The sequence below is a fragment of the Salvelinus sp. IW2-2015 genome, linkage group LG30, assembly GCF_002910315.2.
Source record: "Salvelinus sp. IW2-2015 linkage group LG30, ASM291031v2, whole genome shotgun sequence".
NCBI classification, from domain to species: Eukaryota; Metazoa; Chordata; class Actinopteri; order Salmoniformes; family Salmonidae; genus Salvelinus; species Salvelinus sp. IW2-2015.
Genome location: NC_036869.1, coordinates 20,002,651 through 20,030,650, shown reverse-complemented (window position 1 = coordinate 20,030,650; position 28,000 = coordinate 20,002,651). Strand labels below are relative to the sequence as shown.

Below are 28,000 nucleotides of genomic sequence, written 5' to 3'. Positions count from 1 at the left end.
TACATGTGTGTATGTATATATTTATTTTAATTTCTATTATTGTTATGATTATTGTGTTTTGTGGTTGAGGGGTGGGGGGAGGTTGATGGGGATGGTGGTTCTGGGGGTGTCCTATTGAGGGCGAATGGACCTATTGGGGCGGGGATTCTTCATAGAGGCACATTCAGTCATAGTTTTGCCTATTATATTATTATACTTTTTTTTTCTTTTTTTTCTATTATAACAGTTTACTGTGATTATGGATATGCACTCATGTTGACTTATGTATTTGAACTTTCTTTTTTGCCCGGAGTACACATTTTTTATTTATTGTTATTATTTTATTATTACTACTGTACCTACATTTTAAAAAACTAAAACAGAAAAAGTGTAAAAAAAAAAAAGTAGGAAATGCCATTAGAGGGAAAAGCACGATGGGACAGGGGATTGAGGGATGGGTATTCTGAAGTGTGCCAGGCCTTGCAGTCCCAACATAGGAGGGGAGGGGGGAGAATTTCGACAGGCAAGAAAATAGCCTTGCCGAAAGCAAGCAAGTGGCAAGAGTGATTGAGGGGACAAATTGATTTTGGAGAAAGTGGGGAAAGAAATAAGCTGTGTTCTGATACCCTGCATCATTTCACCGCATGCATTTAAAAGCATTGGATTGGTGCAAACATAATGGTGAGACATTCCACCACAGCACAAGACCACTGAACGACCCCAGGCCAAGTGTTTTCTTTCCTAACCCCCTGTATTATTAGAATATTGTGAATACCTTCTGAAAGTGGACAGGAATTTGCTGGCTTCTTGCCTTCCTTGAGTTTGTGATCAACTACACTGGYAAGAAAAAGTATGTGAACACTTTGGAATTTCCTGTATTTCTGCATAAATTGGTCATAAAATTTGATCGGATCTGTTTAAACTAATAACACACAAAGAATTATACATTTTCATGTCTTTATTGAACACACCATGTAAACATTCACACTGCAGGGTGGAAAAGTATGCGAACCCTTGGATTTAATAACTGGTTGACCCTCCTTTGGCAGCCCATAACCTCAACCAAATGTTTTCTGTAGTTGCAGATCAGACCTGCACAACGGTCAGAAAGAATTTTGGACCATTCCTCTTTACAAAACTGTTTCAGTTCAGCAATATTGTTGGGATGTCTGGTGTGAACCGTTCTCTTGAGGTCATGCCACAGCATCTCAATCAGGTTGAGGTCAGGACTCTGACTGGGCCACTCCAGAAGGCGCATTTTCTTCTGAAGCCATTCTGTTGTTGATATACYTTTTTTTGTCTTTTGGGTTGTTGTCCTGTTGCATCACGCAACTTCTGTTGAGCTTCAATTGGTGGACAGATTGGCCGAACATTCTCCTGCAAAATGTCTTGATAAACTTGGGAATTTGTTTTTCCGTCGGCGATAGCAAGCTGTCTAGGTCCTGATGCAGCAAAGCAGCCCCTAACCATGATACTTTACAGTCGGGATAGGTTTTTGATGTTGGTGTGCTTTGCCTTTTCTTCTCCACACATAGTGTTGTGTGTTATTTGCAAACAACTCAACTGTAGTTTCATCTGTCCAGAGTATTTTGCCAGTAGCGCTGTGGAACATCCAGGTGCACTTTTGCAAACTTCAGATGTGCAGCAATGTTTTTTCTGGACAGCAGTGGCTTTTTCCGTGGTGTCCTCCCATGAACACAATTCGTGTTTAGTGTTTTACATATCGTATAGTCGTCAACAGAGATGTTAACATGTTCCAGAGATTTCTGTAAGTCTTTAGCTGACACTCTAGGATTCTTCATAACCGCATTGAGTATTCTGCGCTGTGCTCTTGCAGTCATCTTTCCCATACGGCCACTCCTATGGAGAGTAGCAGCAGTGCTGAACTTTCTCCATTTGTCTTCCCGTGGACTGATGAACATCAAGGCTTTTAGAGATACTTTTGTAACCCGTTCCAGCTTTATGCAAGTCAACCATTTTTTTATTGGTCTTCTGAGATCTCTTTTGTTCGAGGCATGGTTCACATCAGGCAAGGATTCTTGTGAATAGCGAGCTCAAATTTTGTGAGTGTTTTTTTATAGGGCAAGGCAGCTCTAACCAGCATCTCCAATCTTGTCTCATTGATTGGACTCCAGGTCAGCTGACTCTTGACTCCAATTAGCTTTTGGAGAAGTCATTAGCCTTGGGGTTCACATTTTCCAACCTACACTGTGAATGTTTAAATGATGCATTCAATATAGACAAGAAAAATACAATTTGTGTGTTATTAGTTTAAGCACACTGTGTTTGTCAACTGTTGTGGCTTAGATGAAAATCAGATCAAATTGTCTTACCATTTATGCAGAAATCCAGGTCATTCTAAAGGGTTCCCATACTTTTTCTTGCCACTGTATATAGGCTACTGTATCAATCAATCTTTCATTCGTTCATGTCATCACACAGCATATGAGTCATTCATCATTTGAAATGTAATCAAGCATTTTATTTTTAAAAGAAAATAAAGCTAGCCTTGAATAATTAGCTTCAACAATAAATAAGCCTTCCATTTTGGAAATTGCATTCTGATACGCTTAGAATGTATTTAGTGTTTACATTGTTCCAAAAGGTCAGAGAAATGATATTGTAATCTATACAGCACCTGCTTGGCACACTTAATATCCGCGCAGCGCTTGCTCCTTACCTTATTTTTATTGATCTCCAGTTTTTTCTACAACTAGTCAAATGTATTCCTCACATCTGAATTCCCCTTTACTTCAAGAGCGACCAATAAACATTCCCCTGTTTCAAGTTTATTTGTCACGTCCTGCACCCCCGCAGCAACCTGGGCATTCGTCTCTATGTGGAGACAGAGGAGGGTGAGCCTCATARAGATAATACTATGGTCAGGGTCAGGAAATGCTCTGCAGATGGGGAGGTTATTTCCCACAAAATGATTGTTATTATAAAATGTCTTGATTATTATGCCTTTGAATAAAGAGGCAAGTTAACTCAGAATACAACACCAGTACCTGCGCAGTAGCACTAATGTCATAGTATATGTAATTGTTTAGTAAATACATAGAAATGGAGATATGTTATTTTTGGTTAACCTCACGATTATATCTCAAACACACACACACACACACTGTTTTCTCTCTATCAGTCCTTGTTAGCTGGGTGGGTAGGCTTGGTGGGTCGAAGGGGCCCCCACTGCAAACTGCCCTTCTTCAGAGCCAGCCACGTCCCCTGTCGCCCCCCACGCGCCCTGAAATCCATCCCACGCAAGAGGGAGCCCAAATATGACCTGCCCCTGCCCAGTACACATGGTGAGGTCCTACAAGGTCAGGGGACAACACTGGGTTTAGGTCTTGTTGTGAAGCTTGTTTAATGCAACGTTTAAAGGCATAGTTAATCCAAATTACTAAATTAATTAAGTTGTGTTTACATTTAATTGTGTCTTTATTGTAAATCCAATGCATCCAAAGTGTGCTTTACAGTCTGTCCTGTCTCAAAACATATTGTTTGGTCCCTTTCAGATCACAGCCACGTCAACAGTGGGCGTCAGGCTTGTAAGAGACATGAATTATATGTGAGCTTTAGTGACCTAGGCTGGAAGGTAAGCTTCTGTCTCCCTTAACTACTCATTCTACTGAATAGATAATATCATGAGCTAACATTGTATCACCTTATTTGCTGTAACACACAATTAGTGTTTTTAGGGAAGCAAGGCATTTGTGTAGTACGTGCAATGTAGTGTATGTATTTCTGATAGAAATATAGTCTGTTCTAGTCATTCTATTTCTATGGTATTCTCTCCATTAGGACTGGGTCCTGGCTCCTACGGGTTACTCTGCCTTCTACTGTGATGGAGAATGCCTATACCCTCTGGGGTCCTGCATGAACGCCACCAACCACGCTATGATCCAACTAGTGGTCAGTATGCACTACTACACCCTCTCTCACATGAACGATAACATTGGTTTCAGTGGGAAAGACGGTAATWGGCTCAGACAKTAWTGGGAAATATGGCAAATTGAAAGTAAAATACCCATGTTAACTGAGTCTACAATGGCAGACTCTTAAAGTAGAGTACAGATAGTGAGAAGTTACATTCAAGACTGAAATGGTCGACTTTATACTATATGCCTGCTCTTTAAATGACAGACTGACCAGGTAAAACTATGATCCTTTATTGATGTCACTTATTAAACCCACTTCAACTAGTGTAGATGAAGGGGAGGAGACAGGTTAAAGAATGATGTTTAAGCATTGAGACAATTGAGACATGGATTGTGTATGTGTGCCATTCAGAGGGTGAATGGGCAAGACAAAAGATTTAAGTGCCTTTGAACAGGGTATTTAAGTGACTTTGAACAGGGTATGGTAGTAGGTGTATCAAGAATGGTCCACCACCAAAAGGACATTGAACGAATTTGACACAACTGTGGGAAGCATTGGAGTCAACATGGGCCAGCATCCCTGTGGAACACTTTCAACAGCTTGTAGAGTCAGTACAGTATCACACTTCACAATACAATGCCATAAAGTGTGGGCCTGTAGTACCTGTAAATCAACTAAACTTTGTTGTTTATTTCCATATGCAAAGAATAAAGCATAATTGTTCATGTAATATTAGCCTCATAACTCGAGGAAGAGGAAATAGTGATGAAATAATCAAGTAAATGAAAAGACAGAGTCAAATGCTTTTGAACTACTAGTTATTTTATTTAAAAATGTAAAATTCAGTGCAAAGTAATGTAGTGCATTAGTGTCTAGATCGCTGTTAGGTGGCAAAGCGTCACAAGAATCCTGTGGGGAGAGAAAACAAGAGAATACATTAATTTAATGGGTGTTAACTAATCACGGTTCAACGAAGCATTTCAAGTCCTCAAATCCTGAGAGAGAGAGAGAGCGAGAGAGAGAGAGAGAAAGATGGACAGACAGAGAGAGAGAGAGTGTGGCCTTTCAGATCTCTGCAGTAGGACTACATGCTGGCCATGAGGTTCTCCAGGTGGTACTCCAGGAGTCTGGAGAGCTCAGTGACCAGAGACACTGGGTTAAAGTACCAGGCCAGCTGCTGCCCAAACATGTCATCTAGCAGAGCCATCAGCCCGCCCTGAAGAGAACACCACACAACACATAGATAATGGCTCTGAGTTACTAGCTTAYCAAGAGGAAAGAGACAATGAGAGTTACTCCCTGTAAAACGTCATTGAAACCCTGTTAATCAGGAAAAAGTCAACTAGGAATAAGGAAGTAAACTCTTGACTCTTACATTGAGCAGCAGCAGGTATCTCTCAGCCTTTGGCTCAATGCTGGCAGCAGCAGGCAGGAAGGAGTACAGGAGAGCGTACAGACGCTCCATGAACCCACCAGGGTGCTAAAGGAAACAGAGGAGGAGAGAAGAGAAATTGAAGTGAAATTGCCAAGAGAGAGACATCGAAACATGTACCAGTGAGATGCTACTTACCACCATCAGGGACTTCTGAGCTGTCATCATCCCAAACATCACCAGTTCAAAGAGGACATCTATCAGGTTAACATGATGGATCTAGGACAAGAAAACAGGRATGATTTMAAAWAGATCWGATACTGTGATGTATAAAATACATGCATGTGGAAGAACTCAAAGTGAGACATGAAAGAGTTAATGAACTCACCTTTGCCTCAGCCAGCTCCCTCTCAATGTCAATCTTCTTGGAGGGGTCACTCAGGTAGTCCACAAAGTCCTTATAGGCACGGATGAATTCGGCCTCGTCCTATCACAAAGCAAAGAGCATTGATGTTAGTGAACAGAACACATTTCCCACTGAGGACGCTCTCTTWCCCTTGAATGAATAATGAGTTAGTGAGYTACCATGTGGTGGGCCTGAACCAGTGCGCCCATTAGGACCTTTCCCGCCACAAACAGATAGTTCCTGCTCAAGGTGGAACCAAGCAGTGTCTARAGAAGAGGGAATAGTTAGGGTGAGACACCCATCTTCCTCTAAGAGACAGAGAGAACAAGAAGATACAGAGAGAAAAAAGAAAAAAGTGGGTCCACTCACAGTGAAGGCCTGGCGCAGGGAGACGAGCCTCAGGGCGATGTCCTCCACTCTCTTGGTGGTAAGGTAGAGGCTGTGGGAGGGAGGGAATGGAGCATGTCAACCATTAGAGTCAATGGGATAACAGCCTGGTGACCACTATCCTTCAGCATCTGACAAGCCCAGACTACACAGACATTTAGAGGAACTCACTTTAGCAGAGAACCTCCCTCTCCTCAGCAGCAGGTCCTCCTCCCAGCCCTACAACAACAGAACAAACATTCAACATCAGTGACCAATGCAATGACATGACAAACAATGGGTCAATGGAAGGATCTTAATGCTACTAGTCAATAGAATGTGTAGCTGTGTGTCTAACATCTGACCTCATAGCAGTTGTGGCCCTCAGGCTCTGCTCAGTGAACTGCTGATTTGTGGGCGTAGAGACGGAGGCAGCCTCCGACCACGCCAGGGAGGGAGCAGCCCTCCAGCCCCATGTGGAGATGGCGTACACAACCGAGACATCAGTCTGCTGCTCCAAAAACACACACAACACACCTGTTTACCACACACACAGTTATTAGAAAACAGAGCATATCTAATGGAAAAATGCCACATAATTGGTATTATATAATAGAAAACTTATTTACCTGGTAGCAGCCAAGCGTCACGTCCACAGACGTCTCTGGCGGAGGTGAGAGCATACTGGGTCACCCTGCCAGCCACATACTGACAGAGAGAGACGACATGTTAAGGCCAAATGGAATAAGTGAAGAAAAGCCTAATCTAATACTATTTCAGTAGTATTTACATCTTACCTGGATCCAAGTGACGACTGACTTGTGCACAGTAGGGGATGCCCTCTGGACTAAGCCTGCGCGTCTCCTTGGAGATGCCCACACCAGTTGAGTCTCCAGGCCTCGAACCCTACTCACATGGTGCATCCTCACCACCACCTGCTGTGGAGAGAAACAACAGATCAACAACAACATCAGCCATCGCTGTAACACATTTCCATCAAGATCACATGACTCTGACAATGTAGATTAGGACTAGGTAGTTACAAAGACACATACCTGGGATCCCCCACGCATGTAGGGTGAATGGGCTGATGAACTGGAAGTCTCCAAGCTTTAGCCACCGGACCGGCATTGTTCTGCACAGAGTGGGGTGACATTACAATACATTCAGGTTAGAACAGAAACATGTAACGGTATTGACTCTGTGTGCTTCTCAACCCTGATCACAACAGGCCCACAGTACAGGGGGCTGAACCTAATCGGTATCAGCTGCCAATTACCAGTGGCCTCCTAAAGCAGACAACAAAGATTTTAAGAATGAATATGTGGGATACTTTTCAAACATAAAACCAAAAACTTTCTGAAAAGTGTACCTCAAGGATAGTCGGCACATCCTCAAGGATGATGGCAGCATCCTGGACATGAAGGATAACTGGCAGCAGTGGCACATCCAACTGGACCTCATCCAGTACAGTTGATTCTAAAATGAGGAAGAGGAATACAAACAAACAATTATTAGGACGTAAAACGTAGCACGCTAGCTAGTACTACTAGCAAAAGTGCATCGCTTAGCAACAATTACTAAAGTTAAGGTTAGCTTGCAAGTCAGGATTACAGAAATACACAACATTTCACAAATTACATTGTCAATGTTGAATGTGGTAAAATAAGAAGTTTAAAACTCCACATACCCTCTTCCAAGTCCCTGTCGCTGTCCACCTCCCGACAATCGCGAACCCTGCAAAACGGAAAAAGACAACAAAAACAACCCACAAATGAATTTAAACAACCTGTCGACGCAGAAGGCTGCCGACGTCCTCGCACTCTCTCCATCAATCTTGAAAAGCACCCAGGCATTTTCCAGTCGATGTTTCAATCTCAGGTCTCACAAATCAGTCAAGTTTGTTGTTGTTGAACAGCAAATTGAAGTTGTTCTTGTTTTCGCACAGAAAACGTTCAATAGAACGCCGATATGTTCTAACGGTTAGATGTCTCATGGCAACACATATATTTAAAAATTGTTGTTTACAAAATTGACAGCTGTGTTGCCATAGAAATGAGTTTGGAACTATATGGTTACCGTTGGAATCCTATACAATTCCTGGTAATCATTCTAATTCTATTGACCCTATTTTGTCACCAGAGTCTTTCCTATGTTGTGTGTGTATAATATTAAACAAAAATACCAAATGTTTTTTTTTAAGTCACTAGCTAGGTCAATGGCCCATTGAAATGTTTTAGCTTGTTTTCATGGAAGTTGTTGTTGTTGTTGAACTTCTGAAAGTCTAGGCTTTGCCTCATTGTGCTATAAAGTCTTGTGGAGCACAGACAACCTGGGTTAAATCATATTGACCACATTCAGACAAGGGGGGCGAAGCCACAGCCCACTGAGATAGGAAAGCACTGAAGCATCTGCATAATAATAATCCATATCTCTTTTATAAACAGGATATTATCATTGATTATATCAAAGTGTATGTACAAATAAGTCAGTCTGACCTTTTTTCATGGCAGGTTCACCTTTTGAAGCCAGATGAGGTTCCAAAAGCGTGCTGCGCACCCACCAAGCTCAGTCTCGTCTCTGTACTCTTCTACGACGACAACAACAATGTGATCCTAAAGAAGCATCGCAACATGGTGGTCAAGACCTGTGGATGCCTGTGACATCTGTGGTGGCCCATCTATTCTACATCATTTTAATAAACTTCACTACCATTGTTCCAAAAGATACAAACAGGGTAATATACCTTGCAACCAGCAGCTGATAGCAATAATCTGGAAATATGCGGATAAATAGTATGTATTTACACTGAACAAAAATATAAACGCAACATGCAACAATTTCAACGATTTTACTGAAATCAGTCAATTAAAATATGCTCTTTAGGCTCTAATCTATGGATTTCACATGACTGGGAATCCAGATGTGCATCTGTTGGTAACAGATACCTTTTTAAATGAAGATAGGAAAACCAGTCAGTATCTGGTGTGACCACCATTTGCCTCATGCAGTGGGACACATTTAATTTAATATATATATTTTAATTTAACCTTTATTTAACTAGGCAAGTCAGTTAAGAACAAATTCTTATTTACAATGACGGCCTACCCCGGCCAAACCCGGACGACGCTGGGCCAATTATGCCCCGCCCTATGGGACTCCCAATCACGGCCGGATGTGATGCAATCAATCAAACTTATTTATAAAGCCCTTCTTACTTCAGCTAATGTCCCAAAGTGCTGTACAGAAACCAGCCTAAAACCCCAAACATCAAGCAATGCAGGTGTAGAAGCACGGTGGCTAGGAAAAACTCTAGAAAGGCCGAAACCTAGAGAGGAACCAGGGTATGAGGGGTGACCAGTCCTCTTCTGGCTGTACCGGGTGGAGATTATAACAGAACATGGCCAAGATGTTCAAATGTTCATAGATGACCAGCAGGGTCAAATAATAATAATAATAATGCGGCTTGAATTTGAACCAGTGATGCCTCTTGCATGAGAGATACAGTACCTTCGACTGCTGCACCACTCGGGAGCCCACATCACCTTAGCATAGAGTTGATCAGGCTGTTGATTGACGCTTGTGGAATGTTGTCCCACTCCTTTTTGATTTTTTAAAAAAGTTGCTGGATTTTGGCGGGAACTGGAACACGCTGTCGTGCACGTCGATCCAGAGCATCCCAAACATGCTTGTGAGTATGCAGGACATGGAAAAATGTTGATATTTTCAGCTTCCAGGAATTGTGTACAGATCCTTGGGACCACGCATTATCATCCTGAAATATGAGGTGATGGCAGTGGATTACTTGCACAGCAATGGGCCTCAGGATCTCATAGCGGTATCTCTGTGCATTCAAATTGCCATCGATAAAATGCAATTGTGTTCGTTGTCCGTAGTTTATTTCCCCATACCATAACCCCACCGCCACCATGGGGTACTCTGTTCACAACGTTGACATCAGCGACGCAGGATTCATCCGTGAAGAGCACACTTCTTCAGCGTGCCAGTGGCAATCAAAGGTGAGCATTTGTCCACTGAAGTCAGGTCAAGACCCTGGTGAGTACGACGAGCACGCAGATGGGCTTCCCTGTGACGGTTTCTTCTTACAAATTCTTCAGTTGTGCAATCACAGTTTCATCAGCTATCGGGGTGTCTGATCTCAGACAATCCTGCATGTGAAGAAGCCGGATGTGGAGGTCCTGGGCTGTCAGTTAAACTTGGTCTGCGGTTGGACAAACTACCAAATTCTCTGAAATTAATACTCCAGCAACAGCTCTGGTGGACATTCCAGCAGTCAGCATGCTCCATCAACATTTGAGAAAAAACTGAGTGTGKTGTGTGGCAAAACTGCACATTTTAAGGTGGCCTGTTATTGTCCCCAGCACAAGGTGCACTTGTCTACTGATCATGCTGTTTAATCAGTTTATTGAAATGCCACACCTGTCAGGTGGATGGATAATCTTGGCAAAGAAGAAATGCTCACTAACATGGATGTAAACGAATTATGCACAGAATTTGAGAAATGAACTTTTTGTGCTTATGAAACATTCCTGGAATATTTTACGTCAGCTCATGAAACATGGGACCAACACATTCCATGTTATATTTATATATTTGTTCAGTATAATATATTGATTTTGAGTATGAGACTGGTATATGAATAACACCCATTGCCTCTTTCATAAAGAAGGATAACCATACTTCACTCTTAAACTATTCAAATCTACAGTAATTCAGATAATTACATCACCCGTTGTCATACACTGCTCAAAAAAATAAAGGGAACACTTAAACACAATGTAACTCCAAGTCAATCACACTTCTGTGAAATCAAACTGTCCACTTAGGAAGCAACACTGATTGACAATAAATTTCACATGCTGTTGTGCAAATGGGAATCAGAACAACCAGGTTTGAATTAATATGGCACTTAAAGCCAAGACACCCAAATAGGAGTGGTTCTGCAGGTGGTGACCACAGACCACTTTCTCAGTTCCTATGCTTCCTGGCTGATGTTTGGTCACTTTTGAATGCTGGCGGTGCTTTCACTCTAAGTGGTAGCATGAGACGGAGTCTACAACCCACACAAGTGGCTCAGGTAGTGCAGCTCTCCAGGATGGAACATCAATGCGAGCTGTGGCAAGAGGTTTGCTGTGTCTGTCAGCGTAGTGTCCAGAGCATGGAGGCGCTACCAGGAGACAGGCCAGTACATCAGGAGACGTGGAGGAGGCCGTAGGAGGGCAACAACCCAGCAGCAGGACCGCTACCTCCGCTTTTGTGCAAGGAGGAGCGGGTGGAGACTGCCAGAGCCCTGCAAAATGACCTCCAGCAGGCCCCACAAATGTGCATTGTGTCTGCTCAAAACGGTCAGAAACAGACTCCAAGAGGGTGGTATGAAGGGCCCGACGTCCAAGGTGGGGGTTTTTGTGCTTACAGCCCAACACCGTGCAGGACGTTTGGCATTTGCCAGAGAACACCAAGATCGGCAAATTCGCCACTGGCGCCCTGTGCTCTTCACAGATGAAAGCAGGTTCACACTGAGCACATGTGACAGACGTGACAGAGTCTGGAGACGCCGTGGAGAACGTTCTGCTGCCTGCAACATCCTCCAGCATGACCGGTTTGGCGGTGGGTCAGTCATTTCTTTTGGGGGCCGCACAGCCCTCCATGTGCTCGCCAGAGGTAGCCTGACTGCCATTAGGTACCGAGATGAGATCCTCAGACCCCTTGTGAGACCATATGCTGGTGCGGTTTGTGACGACCCTCCCACTCTGTCTGCCGTATTCTCTCTTTATTCTTGTTTCCTTATTAGGATGCCGGTGGGCGGAGTTGGGAGGGTCGTCAGCTACATGGGAAACACCTGGGGACCACTGTGATAGGATAAATGCACCACTTCCCCATTCATGGGGGAGACTCTCTCCATGCAGACACCTTTTATAGATTTGGTTGTGTTTCTTGGTGGTTTTTTGGTTGTTTGTTTTAGCATCTTTCAACACCCTGCATTATCACATTCATGCATGCAAAACACTCACTTACACACACCATTGTATGTTATACTTAGTTACTTTATTTAATAAATATATATTTTATTAAATAAAGTAACTAAGTATAATATACAATGGTGTGTGTAATCAGTAATCAGTAGTGTAAGTGAGTGTTTTGCATGCATGAATGTGATAATGCAGGGTGTTGAAAGATGCTAAAACAAACAAAAAAMCACCAAGAAACACAACCAAATCTATAAAAGGTGTCTGCATGGAGAGAGTCTCCCCCATGAATGGGGAAGTGGTGCATTTATCCTATCACAGTGGTCCCCAGGTGTTTCCCATGTAGCTGACGACCCTCCCAACTCCGCCCACCGGCATCCTAATAAGGAAACAAGAATAAAGAGAGAATACGGCAGACAGAGTGGGAGGGTCGTCACAGGTTGGCCCTGGGTTCCTCCTAATGCAAGACAATGCTAGACCTCATGTGGCTGGAGTGTGTCAGCAGTTCCTGCAAGAGGAAGGCATTGATGCTATGGACTGACCCGCCCGTTCCCCAGGCCTGAATCCAATTGAGCACATCTGGGACATCATGTCTCGCTCCATCCACCAATGCCACGTTACACCACAGACTGTCCAGGAGTTGTAGGGAGGTCATACAGGCACGTGGAGGCCACACACACTACTGAGCCTCATTTTGACTTGTTTTAAGGACATTACATCAAAGTTGGATCAGCCTGTAGTGTGGTTTTCCACTTGAATTTTGAGTGACTCCAAATCCAGACCTCCATGGGTTGATAAATTTGATTTCCATTGATAATTTGTGTGATTTTGTTGTCAGCACATTCAACTATGTAAAGAAAAAAGTATTTAATAAGAATATTTCATTCATTCAGATCTAGGATGTGTTATTTTAGTGTTCCCTTTATTTTTTTGAGCAGTGTATATTCTATGTATCCAATCAAAGCTGTAAAGTACTGTGACATAAGTACAATGCTACATTTCTACCCTTTAGATGGCTATGTTGTCTAGGTGATCCATGAATTTCTCATTGTCTCTTTTAGATGTACTAAACATGGTTCAATTAAAACGCTAAATATATGGACCATAAGTGCGTGACAAAAATTACTACACATTTTTTTTGCATTTCTTTAATCATACTTTAACCAGTACAAGTTAGTAGCAATGGCAAATGTCATTCTATTTTTTTTGCAGTTTTTCTATGTACAGAGGAACCAATACACAGGAATGTGTCATTGTCAATATATTTATGGAGGACTGTGTACTGCTATTTTTGTAATAAAATAAGTAGAATATATATTGTAGAGGTTGATTTGATGCAGAAGTGAAAGGAAATGCCAGTGAACACAGACCTCCAGAAACTCCAATCCTTGACAGTGTCACTCCTGTTCAGCTACATAGCATTTCAGTATATTGGAAATACATTTGAAAATACTTATAAGTATGCATTAGTCTGGTATCAGTATAGACGGAATGGCATTTAACTTGCATTTGGAAGTAACACATTTTCTGCTAGCATTACAAGGCATACATATTCTCTCACACACAMAACATATTCACTGCTTTCCTTCTGAATGGATCAAATAGGCAGAGGAATGCTTTCATATATATTGCTACAGTTCTTGGAAATGGTCAAATGCAAAATACAATTGTTACAACGTGGACCCGGCGACWATCAAAAGGGATTTTGGCACTGTGTCGACCAGGGCCTTTTACAGGCAGAACAAGGCTCAGTCTTGGGCAATTAACACATCTTTTCCACTATGACACCATTCTCAAAGAAAGCAGAAATGATTTGCACAAGAGTATAGAGGAGGTATAGAAAAGAGTTGGGGTAAAAGTAAGACAGCGGTACACAAATGAGAAAAAGTTGGAAAAACAGTAACACCATGACACTTTTAGACGTGTATTGAATCAGGAATGAATGAAGGAAGCAGCATAGGGAAAAGGAAAGTAGGTAGAGTGGGCTCATATAATTAAGATGGGTGCTTCAATGGGTGGGTGCTTGAAGTTGAGGGGTGGTTGGACATATAAGATGGGGTGCTGGTGTGCCTCTGCCCCCATTTTAGGTCATTGTCACACATATTCCCCCACCCATGTCCAGGGGTCTCAGTGTTTTGTCTCTTGACGCCATTTAGTTCCAGTTGCAGTGCTCTAATCGTGGTCATCCTGTGTCTGTGAATCACAACATGAAAGGCGATGAGTGACAACATATCCACAATATTGAGTAATACAATATACAACTTTAGCATAGGGAAAGAGTTTGCTTCTAACATGTATACTGGGAGTCTGAATGATGAGAGCATCTTAACCCAGCTGTAGGTCCATTGTGTGTGTTGGTCTTTTAAGCCTCAACATCATCCAGCTCTGGGGGCATTGGGGATTTGGGATGCTTGCTCTCAAAGTGCTGCTTGAACGTCTTCGGGTCCGGCACCTGCGTCTGTAAGGGTCAGGTAAGGGACGGAGGACATCAACAATTGTTGGCTGAGACCGAATTTTCAGGTGACAAACAATAAACAAAGCAATAAAATGCATCAAAGTACTACACATCACACAGGCCAGTACAATGGACTAGACACAAAGAGAAACCTAAAAAAGGTAGAGATGTCAAACGTTCAGGCTGCTGTACAGACTATGGAGGCTCTAGTCTAGAGCGCCCGGTTAAATTGTGGTTGAGAGCATTATTTTACTCTAAATAGTTAAATGAGTGAGAAAGAGATGTCATTGTTGCAATAGTTTGCCAGTGGGCAACAAACTACATGACCAAAAGTATGTGGACAGCTGCTCGTCGAACATCTCATTCCAAAATCATGGGCCTATGGCGTTGGTTCCCCCTTTGCTGCTATAATAGCCTCCACTCTTTTGGGAAGGCTTGCTGTGGGGACTTGCTTCCATTCAGCCACAAGAGTATTAGTGAGTTCGGGCACTGAATTTCGGCAATAGGCCAGGCTCGCAGTCGGCGTTCCAATTCATCCCAAAGGTGTTCGATGTAGTTGAGGKCAGAGCTCTGTGCAGGCCAGTCAGGTTCTTCCACACCGATCTCAACAAACCATTTCTGTATGGACCTCGTTTTGCGCATGGGTGCATGCTGAAACAGGAAAAAGCCTTCAAACTGTTACCACAAAGTTGGACGCACATTGTATGCTGTAGCGTTAAGATTTCCCTTCACTGAAACGAAGGGGCCTAGCCCGAACCATGAAACAGCCCCAGACCATTATTCCTCCTCCACCAAACTTTACAGTTGGCTCTATGCATTGGGGCAGGTAGAGTTCTCCTGGCATCGGGCAAAACCAGATTTGTCCGTCAGACTGCCAGATTTTGAAGCGTGATTCATCACTCCAGAGAACGCATTTCCACTACTCCAGAGTACCATGGCGACGAGCTTCACACCCCTCCAGCCGAGACTTGGAATTGTGAATGGTGATCTTAGGCTTGTATGCGGCGACTCGGCCATGCAAACCCATTTCATAAAGCACCCGATAAACAGTTCTTGTGACGTTGCTTCCAGAGGCAGCATGGATCTCGGTAGTGAGTGTTGCAACCGAGGACACAAGCTCCCGTTCTGTGAGCTTGTGTGGCCTACCACTTCACGGCTGAGCCGCTGTTGCTCATAGACGTTTCCAATTCACAATAACAGCACTTATAGTTGACCGGGGCAGCTATAGCAGGGCAGAAATTTGACTAACTGACTTGTTGAAAAGGTGGTGCCACGTTGAAAGTCACTGAGCTCTTCAGTAAGGCCATTCTTCAGCCAATGTCTGTCTATGGAGATTACATGGCTCTGTGCTCGATTTCATACACCTGTCAGCAACGGGTGTGGCTGAAATAGCCGAATCCACTAATTTGACGGGGTGTCCACATACTTTTGTATATATAGTGTATACTATCATCTTAAATGGACATGTTGAAATATTTTGCCATAGTAAATGGTATATTCTGCTAATTTCCCTAATGTGGACAGTTTGTGTTAATAATTTACTTACACAAGCTTGCATTTTCCCCTCAGAAAATGTGGTGTAATTACACATCCATTTCACCTCAGATTGTTGATGCTAGTATAAAAGTGTATAATTTTCAAGATGACATGATTGATTGCTTAAAACAGATCAATATCTTTCGGTTTTGTACCGATGATTTTGTCACACGCGCTGGGTTATGCAGGAYTTAGAAATGCCACATAARTTAATGAAWTGGCACAGAAAATKAAACGCTGTCTCTCTATAAAAGTCGATGGCCACACACCAATACATGGATATGACAGTCAAACTGTCACTTAAATAGCAGCTAACCGTTATCACTGTAGACATCCTATGTCGCGTCGTGATTCGTTTAAGTTAAAGATAACTAACAAAAAAGTGGTCTGTTCCCTCCTGAAATCAACACCTGACATTCCAAGATATAGATGTAAACCCGCTACAAGTTGACCTAACCAACCGTGTATAGTTTATTCCAAGTGTGAATAGTGTTACGTCAAACAGCGCCACACCCCCGTTCTATTGATTTCAGCGTGACATTGATGGAAGTGATTAACAAAAAAAGTGTTGCACTTGAATCAAAATGCAACACTTCTAAACGTAGGCCTAGCTAGCTGTCTACTACAAACTGTCCTCTAACCAGTGATGTACACATTATTCCCAGATTCCGTTTGGTTTTTGAGCTGCGTTAGTTTTAACAGGACGTGCAACCTCATCTCCCCCTCTCGCACAATTGATTTCAATGTGATATCGATATGAGTGATTCACAAATAAGTGTTGCATTTGTCTTCCTGTCTTGGTCGACCCCAAAGCAAAATTAATCACTCCAAAAATCTATCTGACCGTCTTCTGCAAGTTGTTCTCTAACCAGTGATGTAAAAAACCTCCAGTTTAACATGTTTTTAAAAATGTATTGTGGGTTTCAAGAGCGCATACAACCTGATTTCCCCCCTAATTGATATCAGTTATTTGTCACTTGTCAAAACAGGGTTTTTGGTGTGTGTGCCGTTAATACAAAAGTACTATGATTATTATTGTTGCACATGTATGAGCAGATAGTACATTTTATGTTTAGGTCTTCAATATAACAAACTGTTTCTGCATATTGGTTATTGATTTGGACACATTGTCAACAGAAAGCAGCACCACCATCATTTTCAACTGAAGTTTTCGGACTATTTTATTGAACGTTCAACATTCATTTCTAATGGTTATGTACTTAATCAGGTAAAAAYGGCTGAATGATTACAAAAACATGCTGCAGTTTATTTTGATGATATACCAGGAATCACCAAAACGAGTTTGGCCTGCCTTCTAAAGGCACATACAGTACCAACCACTAACACTCACCCGACAGACGGGGCAGGTGTRGACCAGTGCTGCCTTGGCTGCAGTCTTCTGGTCTGCTGCCGCTCCCTTCTTCTTAGCAGCTGCCGCCTTGGCGTTCTTTTGCTGGGATTGAATCTTCTGTTGACCGCGAGCCATGGCCTACCTGAGAGAAACAGACGTATAAAAAATGCTACCCATTTGTATTTATCTGTTGATACTAGTATCTCAGTCTCCGTCAGAAGTCTAGCCATCTATTTAGAGAACGTACAAGTGAATTCAGCTACACAAGACACTAGCCAGCTGAYAACTAAACAAGAGATTCTGTTAGATTATATAGCTAGCTAGTATTTGGTAAACAATAGTTTATGTAACAGATTGGCTATAAGATGTATAGCTCTCCTGACCCATTCCGTCTCAGCCTCCAGTATTTATGCTGCAATAGTTTATGTGTTTGGGGGCTAGGGTCAGTCTGTTATATCTGGAGTATTTCTCCTGTCTTATCCGGTGTCCTGTGTGAATTTAAGTATGCTTTTCTCTCTCTCGGACAACCTGAGCCCTAGGACCATACCTCAGGACTACCTGGCCTGATGACTCCTTGCTGTCCCCAGTCCACCTGCTGCTCCAGTTTCAACTGTTCTGCCTGCGGCTATGGAGCCCTGACCTGGTCACCGGATATGCTACCTTGTCCCAGACCTGCTGTTTTCAACTCTCTAGAGACAGCAGGAGCGGTAAAGATACTCTCAATGATCGGCTATGAAAAGCCGACTGACATTTACTCCTGAGGTGCTGACCTGTTGCACCCTCTACAACCACTGTGATTACTATTATTTGACCCTGCTGGTCATTTATGAACATTTGAACATCTTGGCCATGTTCTGTTATAATCTCCACCCGGCACAGCCAGAAGAGGACTGGCCACCCCTCATACCCTGGTTCCGCTCTAGGTTTCCTCCTAGGTTCTGGCCTTTCTAGGGAGTTTTTCCTAGCCACCGTGCTTCTACATCTGCATTGCTTGCTGTTTGTGGTTTTAGGCTGGGTTTCTGTACAGCACTTTGTGACATCAGCTGATGTAAGAAGGGCTTTATAAATACATTTGATTTATTGATTTAAGATGTAGGCATGCTATACTATTTAATGGCTAAAATATGTTGTTAAAGTGGACATCGTTTTAACGACTTTGCACATATGAAACAGACAATCATAATCAAAAACATAAAATTCCCAGTTTATGCTACAAATCCAACTTTATAAGAGATTTTAAACTAGGTTTATTATCGTCTATTCTGGTAAGAATGTGATGAGCATAAAACAAGAACCACAACCGAACATTCCAGTACAGTGGCTAGCTGGGATGTATTCAATATGAAGAACTGACCTGTGTCCAATAAAAACTCGTTTACGTTGCGAAACGTTTTGCAACTGTTTGCTACGGTGTACACTAATGACTATACCCCGTCTTGATACTTCGCTCTTGCATTGTAGCTAGCTAGCCAACTTTAGTTCGGTTGGCAGAGAGCTAGCTAACTAGCAATCAAAGCCAGCATCAATCTAGTAAGCTAGCCAATTAATTAGTAACAGTTGGCGTAGTTTAATGATAATAGCTAAGACCAACACGTCTGCGGCGCGAACTGAAACAAAATACAACATGGTTAGCCAGTTCTAACAACAATGGCTAACGTTAACCTATCAGTTAGCTAGCCAACTATTTCACGTGTGGCATAGCCAGCTAGCTATTTAGCTGACATTGCAGAACTGAATAGCTAAACCAAAACAAACGTTACCCAAGTGTTTATTTGGCTATTAGTTGTACAAACCGATATATGTGCTCTTCAATCTAATAAACAAAATGTTAATTTTAGAAAAAAATACCTTCGCGTTGCTTCGCCCTTCTTGTTCTTCTTSTTCTTCTTCTTCTTGTTCTTCTTCTTCGGTGAGGTTTATCGCTGGTTGGCATCCAACGTTATGGTGCATTACCGCCACCTACTGTACTGGAGTGCGGACCAGAGACAGGGAGAAACTAAATCCTACCTGCCAGCCCCGTTGCTTTTAAAAATCTAACAAACTATTTGAGACTATTTCTAATGACGTTCTTGTCAATATACTCTTTAAACACATTTCCTATACCCCCTTCTCCCTCATACTAGATCTCAGCCTCTCTCTTTCCCTCTGATAAAGCCCACACTGTAGCAATACATGCTCAACGGTCTCTGTTTCCTGGCAATAATCACACTTTCCTGTTGTATGCTTTCCGATTACATTTAAGGTATTATTCAATCCGCTATGTCACACTCTAATCCTGTAAAAATAGCCTCCTTTCTTCTGTCCTTTCCTGCCAATCTCCCCTCGCCGAATTTCCTCTGTACTTGAAAGAAATGCCTTCCCTTAGTATCTCTATTCCACTGCTCCTGTCATCTCTGCACCATCACTGTCCAAATCAGTATTTTTGCCTCTGCCTTGCGCATTAAAACTACCACATCAACATCTCCACTACTAAGTGCTTGTTTAGCCAGTACATCAACTGCCTTGTTCCCCTCCACCCCCACATAGGCTGGGACACAAGTACATCTTATCTGTATACCCATTTGTCTAATCCTGCCATGGGTTTGTAGCACCTCATAAAGCATGTCTTCTCTGCTCTGTGAGCTAAAGGACTGGATACTCATCAACACCGCACAGGAATCAGAGCAAATAACTACTATGTCTGGCTTGACTTTCTCCACCAACTGCAAGCCAACAGTATTGCCGTCAGCTCCGCCGTGTACACATCCATATGATCTGTAATACGTTTCTGTAGTCTCTCCAACACTTCTAGATCAACTACTGGAGGTGGGAGTAGCCATGGTGGATTCACAGGGATAGCTACCTTTGGACTAAACTCCCTCCCATACAGTCCCATCTCCTTCGCCTGGGAATTACCCAACCACCCAAAGCTTGTGTTCTGTCTTCACTCATGTTCCCAGCATGCCTGTAAAATCCCTTTCGCAGGATGAGACACCACATTTCCCTGTAGGTTAACCCATTAATTMATTGCCAGCTGCTGTCTCCTTATCTGCAATGGCCTATCCCCCATCTCCACCTGTAGTGCAGCCACTGGGGAGTTCCGAAACGGACCACTACATATTTTTGCCCCTGTATGACATCTAGCCTTTCCAATGAGGCCAGGGCTGCCGAACCATACGCTATGCTGCCATAGTCTACTTCAGATCGGATCAATGCAACATACATGGTCCTCAATGAGGAACGCCCAGCCCCCCACTCCTTCCTTGTCAGACAGCGCATCACATTTAGCACCTTCTAACACTTTCCCACCACTCTCTCAATGTGTTCTGCCCAGGTCAGTCTAGTGTCAAAGTATACCCCAAGCAACCTGAAGGCCCTCACCCTCTCCAAGTTTCTCCCATATACCCTCAAGCATACCTCATCTCCCACCTTCCTCCTGGTAAAGAAATCTGTCTGAGTTCTCTCTACAGAGAACCTGAATCCCCACATTAATGCCCACCGCTCTACCTCGTCAATTGCTTCCTGTACCTTCCTGACTATGTATGGCACATTTCCTCCCCTCTTCCATAAGTCCCCATCATCTGCAAATAACGACCTTCCAATATCCGGCCGTACACGAGAGTAAACATCATTGATCATGTCATGACTGTCCTGACTGTCCACGACTGTCCTGTGAGGCTCACAATTGGTCAGCTTGGCAATGGTTGACAATAACCAGACCTCCTCTCACCCGCAGAGGGGAGGAGGGAACTGGTGTGGGGGTTTTGACACCGCCACACCCTATCATAAATTAAGGTAGAAGAAGACTCTCTCTTATCCCCTCCAGCTTTGGTGAAAGGAATGTACTTTGTTTCCTGTCGAAACTCTAACACGTTCAAAAAAGTGAATACTGGAACAATATTTCTAACATAAGAATGTAGGGAATGGTCAGTGGGGAGCTATGGAAAACAAATGTCATATTGTTTTTAATTTTGTGATCTCATTAAAAACTGTATGGACGAAATACTGTAACTTGGAAAGTATATCCCCTTTATGTGTCAAGTTTCCATCCAATACATTGTGCATATGATATGAACAAATATGACATTATTTTTGTTAAGATAGGAATGTGATTTTAGGAGTCATAAGAGATAACTTCCAATCATATCCTTTGCACATTAAGTAGCCATGCCCTGAGTGAGGTCAGAAGAGCGTGTCAGCCTAAAGGACCCGTCCTTTTTGACCAGAGTGCTTAAAAGGACTGGCTAARWATTAACATTTCAGACCAGAACATTGCCAGGTTGCAGCTGTGCGTGTAAAGTGGTCTAAATCCTGAACCCTTAATAATCAACACGAGGTGTAGGCGAGGAATTCATCTCTCAGACAATCACTGTTACAGCTGATTAGCTGTCCTGAATCGAATATCTCAAACTCTTCAAACCATCCTACTACTCTTTTCAAATCCCCGTAGTACGATACTCTCATCATCCCACTGGAACCATCGGCACGGCTGGCTGGCTTATCTTCAAATAAGAATGGAACAGAGTGAACTCTGTAGTTCTGTTCAGGACTACACAACGAACAAAGGCACCCATACGTAAATACATTCACGATTTCTTATTCCAAATGGGCGGCGGTTCGTGTGCAAACTATATGATTAATGTGAGAATAGTTCTGAAATGTATTGACGATAAGTGTTTTTTTCTCTCGCTACTTTTCCATGTCGTGGTGTAGAAAGCCACCATATTTTAAAAGTCCGCTAGGGACCTTTGTCTCATGTATTAAGTGTGTATGTTATCTTGTGATTATTTAGTTAGCTAGTAAATAAATAATTAAACCAATTTGTGTAGTACTGAATCATGAGTAAGGCTGGGGTTTTTGGAGATCCAAGTAGGTTACAACCTTTTATTTAACTAGGCAAGTCAGTTAAGACAAAATTCCGATTTACAATGACAGCCTACCCCGGCCAAACCCAGAGGATGCTGGGTCAATTGGGCGCCACCCTATGGGACTCCCAATCACGGCCGGATGTGATGCAGCCTGGATTTGAATAAGGTACTGTAGTGACGCCTCTTGCACTGAGAYGCAGTGCGTTAGACCGCTGCGCCACTTGGGAGCTCACCTGTTCAGAATGATGATATGATAAGAGGTTATGATTAATAAGATGACTGTTAATCGATGTAATAGATATACAGTTGAAGTTGGAAATTTACATACACTTAGGTTGGAGTCATTAAAACTAGTTTTTCAACCACTCCACAAATTTCTTGTTAACAAACTATAGTTTTGGCAAGTCGGTTAGGACATCTACTTTGTCCATGACACAAGTCATTTTTCCAACAATTGATTACAGACAGATTATTTCACTTATAATTCACTGTATCACAATTCCAGTGGGTCAGAAGTTTACATAAACTAAGTTGACTGTGCCTTTAAACAGCTTGGAAAATTCCAGAAAATGATGTCATGGCTTTAGAAGCTTCTGATAGGCGAATTGACATAATTTGAGTCAATTGGAGGTGTACCTGTGGATGTATTTCAAGGCCTACCTTCAAACTCAGTACATCTTTGCTTGACATCATGGGAAAATCCAAAGAAATCAGCCAAGACCTCAGAAAAAAATTGTGGACCTCCACAAATCTGGTTCATCCTTGGGAGCAATTTCCAAGTGCCTGAAGGTACCATGTTCATCTGTACAAACAGTAGTATGCAAGTATAAACACCATGGGACCACGCAGCCGTAAATTGCAAATCAATTCACTAACTATGTTTAATTGTTACCCTATTAAATGAATCATGTAACAACTAACTCATCAGGAATTTGAGGCACCACGGAAGAGGTTGTTTAAAGAGTTACCATCTTCCGAATTAAACTTTATAAGATATATAGTTGAAGTCGGAAGTTTACATACACCTTAGCCAAATACATTTAAACTCAGGATTAAATATCATGAATTGTGAAAAACTATCAAAAATGCCCTGTCTTTGGTCAGTTAGGATCACCAATGTATTTTAAGAATGTGAAATGTCAGAATAATAGTAGAAAGAATGATTTATTTCATATTTTATTTCTTTCATCACATTCCCAGTGAGTCAGAAGTTTACATACACTCAATTAGTATTTGGTAGCCTTGCCTTAATTTTTTTTTACTTGGGTCAAACGTTACGGGTAGCCTTCCACAAGCTTCCAACAATAAGTAGGGTGAATTTTGGCCCATTCCTCCTGACAGAGCTGGTGTAACTGAGTCACATTTGTAGGCCTCCTTGCTCGCACACGCTTTTTCAGTTCTGCCCACAAAATTTCTATGGGATTGAGGTCAGCGCTTTGTGATGGCCACTCCAATACCTAGACTTTGTTGTCCTTAAACCATTTTTCCACAACTTTGGAAGTATACTTGGGGTCATTGTCAATTTGGAAGACTCATTTGCGACCAAGCTTTAACTTCCTGACTGATGTCTTGAGATGTGGATATATTGAAGCAACATAATTGTCCTGCCTCATGATGCCATCTATTTTGTGAAGTGCAGCAGTCCCTCCTGCAGCAAAGCACCCCCACAACATGATGCTGCCACCCCTGTGCTTCACGGTTGGGATGTTGTTCTTCGGCTTAAAAGCATCCCCCTTTTTCCTCCAAACATAACAATGGTCATTATGACCAAACGGTTATTTTTTGGTTTCATCAGACCAGAGGACATTGCTGCGTACTATTGTTTGTACAGATGAACGTGGTACCTTCAGGTGTTTGGAAATTGCTTCCAAGGATGAACCAGATTTGTGGAGGTCTACACATTTTTTTTTTAGGTCTTGGCTGATTTCTTTTGATTTTCCCATGATGTCAAGCAAAGAGGCACTGAGTTTGAAGGTAATCCTTGAAATACATCCACAGGTACACCTCCAATTGACGCAAATTATGTCAATTAGCCTATCAGAAGCTTCTAAAGCCATGACATAATTTTCTGGAATTTTCCAAGCTGTTTAAAGGCACAGTCAACTTAGTGTATGTAAACTTCTGACCCACTGGAATTGTGATACAGTGAATTATAAGTGAAATAATCTGTCTGTAAACAATTGTTGGAAAATTGAGATTACTTGTGTCATGAACAAAATAGATTGTCACGGCCGTCGTTGAAGGAAGACCAAAGTGCAGCGTTGTGAGCGTACATATTCCTTTTATTTTAGAAAAATGACGCCAACAGAACAACAAACGAAGAAAACAACCGTGAAGCTTACAGGGCTAAGTGCCACTAACAAAAGTCAACTACCCACACTGAAAGGAGGGGAAAAGGGCTACCTAAGTATGATTCCCAATCAGAGACAACGATAGACAGCTGTCCCTGATTGAGAACCATACCCGGCCAAAACATAGAAATAAAGAAACATAGAAAACAAAACATAGAATGCCCAAATCACACCCTGACCAAACCAAATAGAGACATAAAAAGGCTCTCTAAGGTCAGGGCGTGACATAGATGTCCTAACCGACTTGCCAAAACTATAGTTTGTTAACAAGAAATTTGTGGAGTGGTTGAAAAACAAGTTTTAATGACTCCAACCTAAGTGTATGTAAACCTCCATCTTCAACTGTACATGTATGCTTAGTTGAATACACTGAAAGCAAATTTAAAGATACCAAAAACAATTTAATCCAATCAATGTTTCTAAATATCATGTGGCTGTCCATGGCACTGATTTCTGTGTGTGTGTGTGTGTGCGCGCAAATGTAAAAAAAAAAGAAGAGTTGACTCACCCTACATGTAGACTAGTTGAACGCCAACGCCATCCTCCTCTCTTTCATGTTGGCAAAACGGTCTATGGCTCTGCCATACAGTACATATTTAGTTTTTGTTTTCATTGGCTACATAGCTAAAATGCTTGCTAGCCTAACTTCCTCGCATGGGCAACAACGAACCAGCTAAGTCGGCTAGCTAGTTAACGTGAGCCTACTAGGCTACATCAAGGCTACATATTGAACTTCAATCATCTTAGGCCAGTGACACAATATATGAATGTATGGTTAGATCAGAATCAGTCATAATCATTGGCCTGTACAAAGAATCACAGTGCATTCGGAAAGTATTCAGACCCATGGACTTTTTCCACATTTTGTTACATTACAGCCTTATTCTAAAATTGATATTATAAATTATAAATTATATACAATCTGCACACAATACCCCATAATGACAAAGCGAAAACAGATTTTTATAAATGTTTGCACATTTATACAAAAAATGTAAACTGAAATACCATATTTACATAAGTACTCAGGCAATTTATTATGAGATTCGAAATTGCGCTCAGGTGCATCCTGTTTCCATTGATCATCCTTGAGATGTTTCTACAACTTGATTGGAGTCTACCTGTGGTAAATTCAATTGATTGGACATGATTTGGAATGGCACACACCTGCATATATAAGCTCCCACAGTTGACAACCAAGCCATGAGGTAGAAGGAATTGTCCGTTGAGCTCAGAGACAGGATTGTGTCGAGGCACAGAACTGGGGAAGGGTACCAAAAAATGTCTGCAGCATTGAAGGTCCCCAAGAACACAGTGGCCTCCATCATTCTTAAATGGAAGAAGTTTGGAACCACCAAGACTGGCCGCCCGGCCAAACTGAGCAATCGGGGGAGAAGGGCCTTGGTCAGGGATGTGACCAAGAACCTGATGGTCACCCTGACAGAGCTCCAGAGTTCCTCTGTGGAGATTGGAGAACCTTCCATAAGGAAAACTATTTACATTTACATTTAAGTCATTTAGCAGACGCTCTTATCCAGAGCGACTTACAAATTGGTGCATTCACCTTATGATATCCAGTGGAACAACCACTTTACAATAGTGCATCTAACTCTTTTAAGGGGGGGGGGGTTAGAAGGATTACTTTATCCTATCCTAGGTATTCCTTAAAGAGGTGGGGTTTCAGGTGTCTCCGGAAGGTGGTGATTGACTCCGCTGACCTGGCGTCGTGAGGGAGTTTGTTCCACCATTGGGGTGCCAGAGCAGCGAACAGTTTTGACTGGGCTGAGCGGGAACTGTACTTCCTCAGAGGTAGGGTAGGTAACTATCTCTGCAGCACTCCACCAATCACATGACAGCCTGCTTGGAGTTTGCCAAAAGGCACCTAAAGGACTCTCAGATTATGAGAAACAAGAATCTCTGGTCTGATGAAACCAAGATTGAACTCTTTGGCCTGAATGCCAAGCGCCATGTCTGGAGGAAACCTGGCACCATTCCTATGGTGATGCATGGTGGTGTCAGCATCATGCTGTGGGGATGTTTTTCAGCGGCAGGGACTGGGAGACTAGTCAGGATTGAGGGAAAGATGAACGGAGCAAAGTACAGAGAGATCCTTAATGAAAAGGACCTCACCTTCCAACAGGACAACGACCCTAAGCACACAACCTGTCCTTGAGTAGCCCAGCAGAGCCCGACCTTGAACCCGATCGAACATCTCTGGAGAGACCTGAAAATAGCTTTGCAGCGACGCTCCGCATGCAACCTGACAGAGCTTGAGCAGATCTGCAGAGAAGAATGGGAGAAACTCCCCAAATACAGGTGTGCCAAGCTTGTAGCATCATACCCAATAAGACTTGAGTATGTAATTGCTGCCAAAGGTGCTTCAACAAAGTACTGAGTAAAGGGTCTTACTTCTTATGTAAATGTGATATTTCAGTTGTTGTTTCTTTATACGTTTGCAAACATTTCTCAAAACCTGTTTTTACTTTGTCATTATGGGCTGTTGTGTGTAGATTGACGAGGAACAAAAACTATTTAATCCATTTTAGAAAAAGGCTGTAAAGTAACATAATTTGGAAAAAGTCAAGGGGTCTGAATACCTTCCGAATGCGCTGTAAGTCAAAACCACAAGTCCAAATCCACATCTCCGTCCATGGCTTAGGAAAGGTCTGATTTAGCAAGCTAGCTACTGCAGGACAACAACACAAGCAGACCAGAAACAGACATGTTTTTTCTGACAATTACGTTTTGCATAGGATGTGATTTAWTTGGTGTGAAGCCAAATCAAAACTGGCCTCCCTTGCGAGCGTTTTTCTGCGTCAGGACAACCCACAGCTGAGCTCAGCTCTACACTGATTGGCTAATTCGTTATAATTCTTTTAGAAAAATGTTTAGCAAGGGAAGTCAAATGCTTGCTGGCATCAATCATACTACCCACTACTGCGACCTGTATGGTCTCGTTGACTGGCCCTCGCTCCATATTCGTCGCCAAACCCACTGGCTCCAGGTCATCTATAAGTCTGTGCTAGGTAATGCCCTGCCTTATCTCAGCTCACTGGTCACCATAGCAGCACCCACCCGTAGCACGCGCCCCAGTGGGAATATTTCACTGGTCACCCCCAAAGCCAATTCCTCGTTTGGCTGCCTTTCCTTCCAGTTCTCTGCTGCCAATGACTGGAACGAATTGCAAAAATCACTGAAGCTGGAGACTCATATCTCCCTCGCTAAATTTAAGCACCAGCTGTCAGAGCAGCTCACAGATCACTGCACCTGTACATAGCCCATCTGTAAATGGCCCATCCAACTACCTCATCCTCATTGTAACGATCGTCGTATAGAGGAGAAGGAGAAGCCCAAGGTGCAGCGTGATAAGTATTCATAATTCCTTTTAATGAATACGAATACTAAAACAAAACAACAAAAACGATAAACGAACAGTTCTGCAAGGTGACATACACTAAACAGAAAACAACC

General features: G+C 42.5%; 2 protein-coding genes and 1 long non-coding RNA gene across 4 annotated transcripts; 1 reads left to right on the top strand and 2 right to left on the bottom strand.

The window, feature by feature from the left end:
- The first annotated feature begins 1,994 nt into the window (after positions 1-1,994).
- LOC139023293 (bone morphogenetic protein 8A-like) lies at positions 1,995-8,954 on the top strand. Its single transcript, XM_070436146.1, has 6 exons — positions 1,995-2,008; positions 2,797-2,834; positions 3,144-3,284; positions 3,495-3,574; positions 3,781-3,891; positions 8,516-8,954. The coding sequence occupies exons 1-6, from the start codon at positions 1,995-1,997 to the stop codon at positions 8,663-8,665; spliced, it is 534 nt and encodes a 177-aa protein (XP_070292247.1). The 3' UTR covers positions 8,666-8,954.
- Positions 7,105-8,133, bottom strand: LOC139023258 (uncharacterized). The gene is made up of 4 exons (XR_011474400.1): positions 7,693-8,133; positions 7,375-7,481; positions 7,220-7,291; positions 7,105-7,137 (listed from the first exon to the last, which is right to left on the bottom strand). It is a non-coding gene; the product is annotated as an uncharacterized lncRNA (long non-coding RNA).
- Positions 8,955-13,201: 4,247 nt separating the features above from the next.
- Positions 13,202-19,286, bottom strand: LOC111955360 (zinc finger protein 706). 2 transcript variants are annotated; one of them, XR_011474407.1, is made up of 4 exons: positions 19,180-19,286; positions 17,332-17,473; positions 14,282-14,447; positions 13,202-14,182 (listed from the first exon to the last, which is right to left on the bottom strand). XR_011474407.1 is itself a non-coding variant. In XM_023975579.2 (4 exons), the coding sequence occupies exons 2-3, from the start codon at positions 17,464-17,466 to the stop codon at positions 14,352-14,354; spliced, it is 231 nt and encodes a 76-aa protein (XP_023831347.1). In that variant the 5' UTR covers positions 17,467-17,473; positions 19,180-19,286; the 3' UTR covers positions 13,202-14,182; positions 14,320-14,351. The 2 variants fall into 2 exon arrangements, 1 of the variants encoding a protein (XP_023831347.1); XM_023975579.2 differs by having other exon boundaries at positions 14,320-14,447.
- Between the last annotated feature and the right edge of the window lie 8,714 nt (positions 19,287-28,000).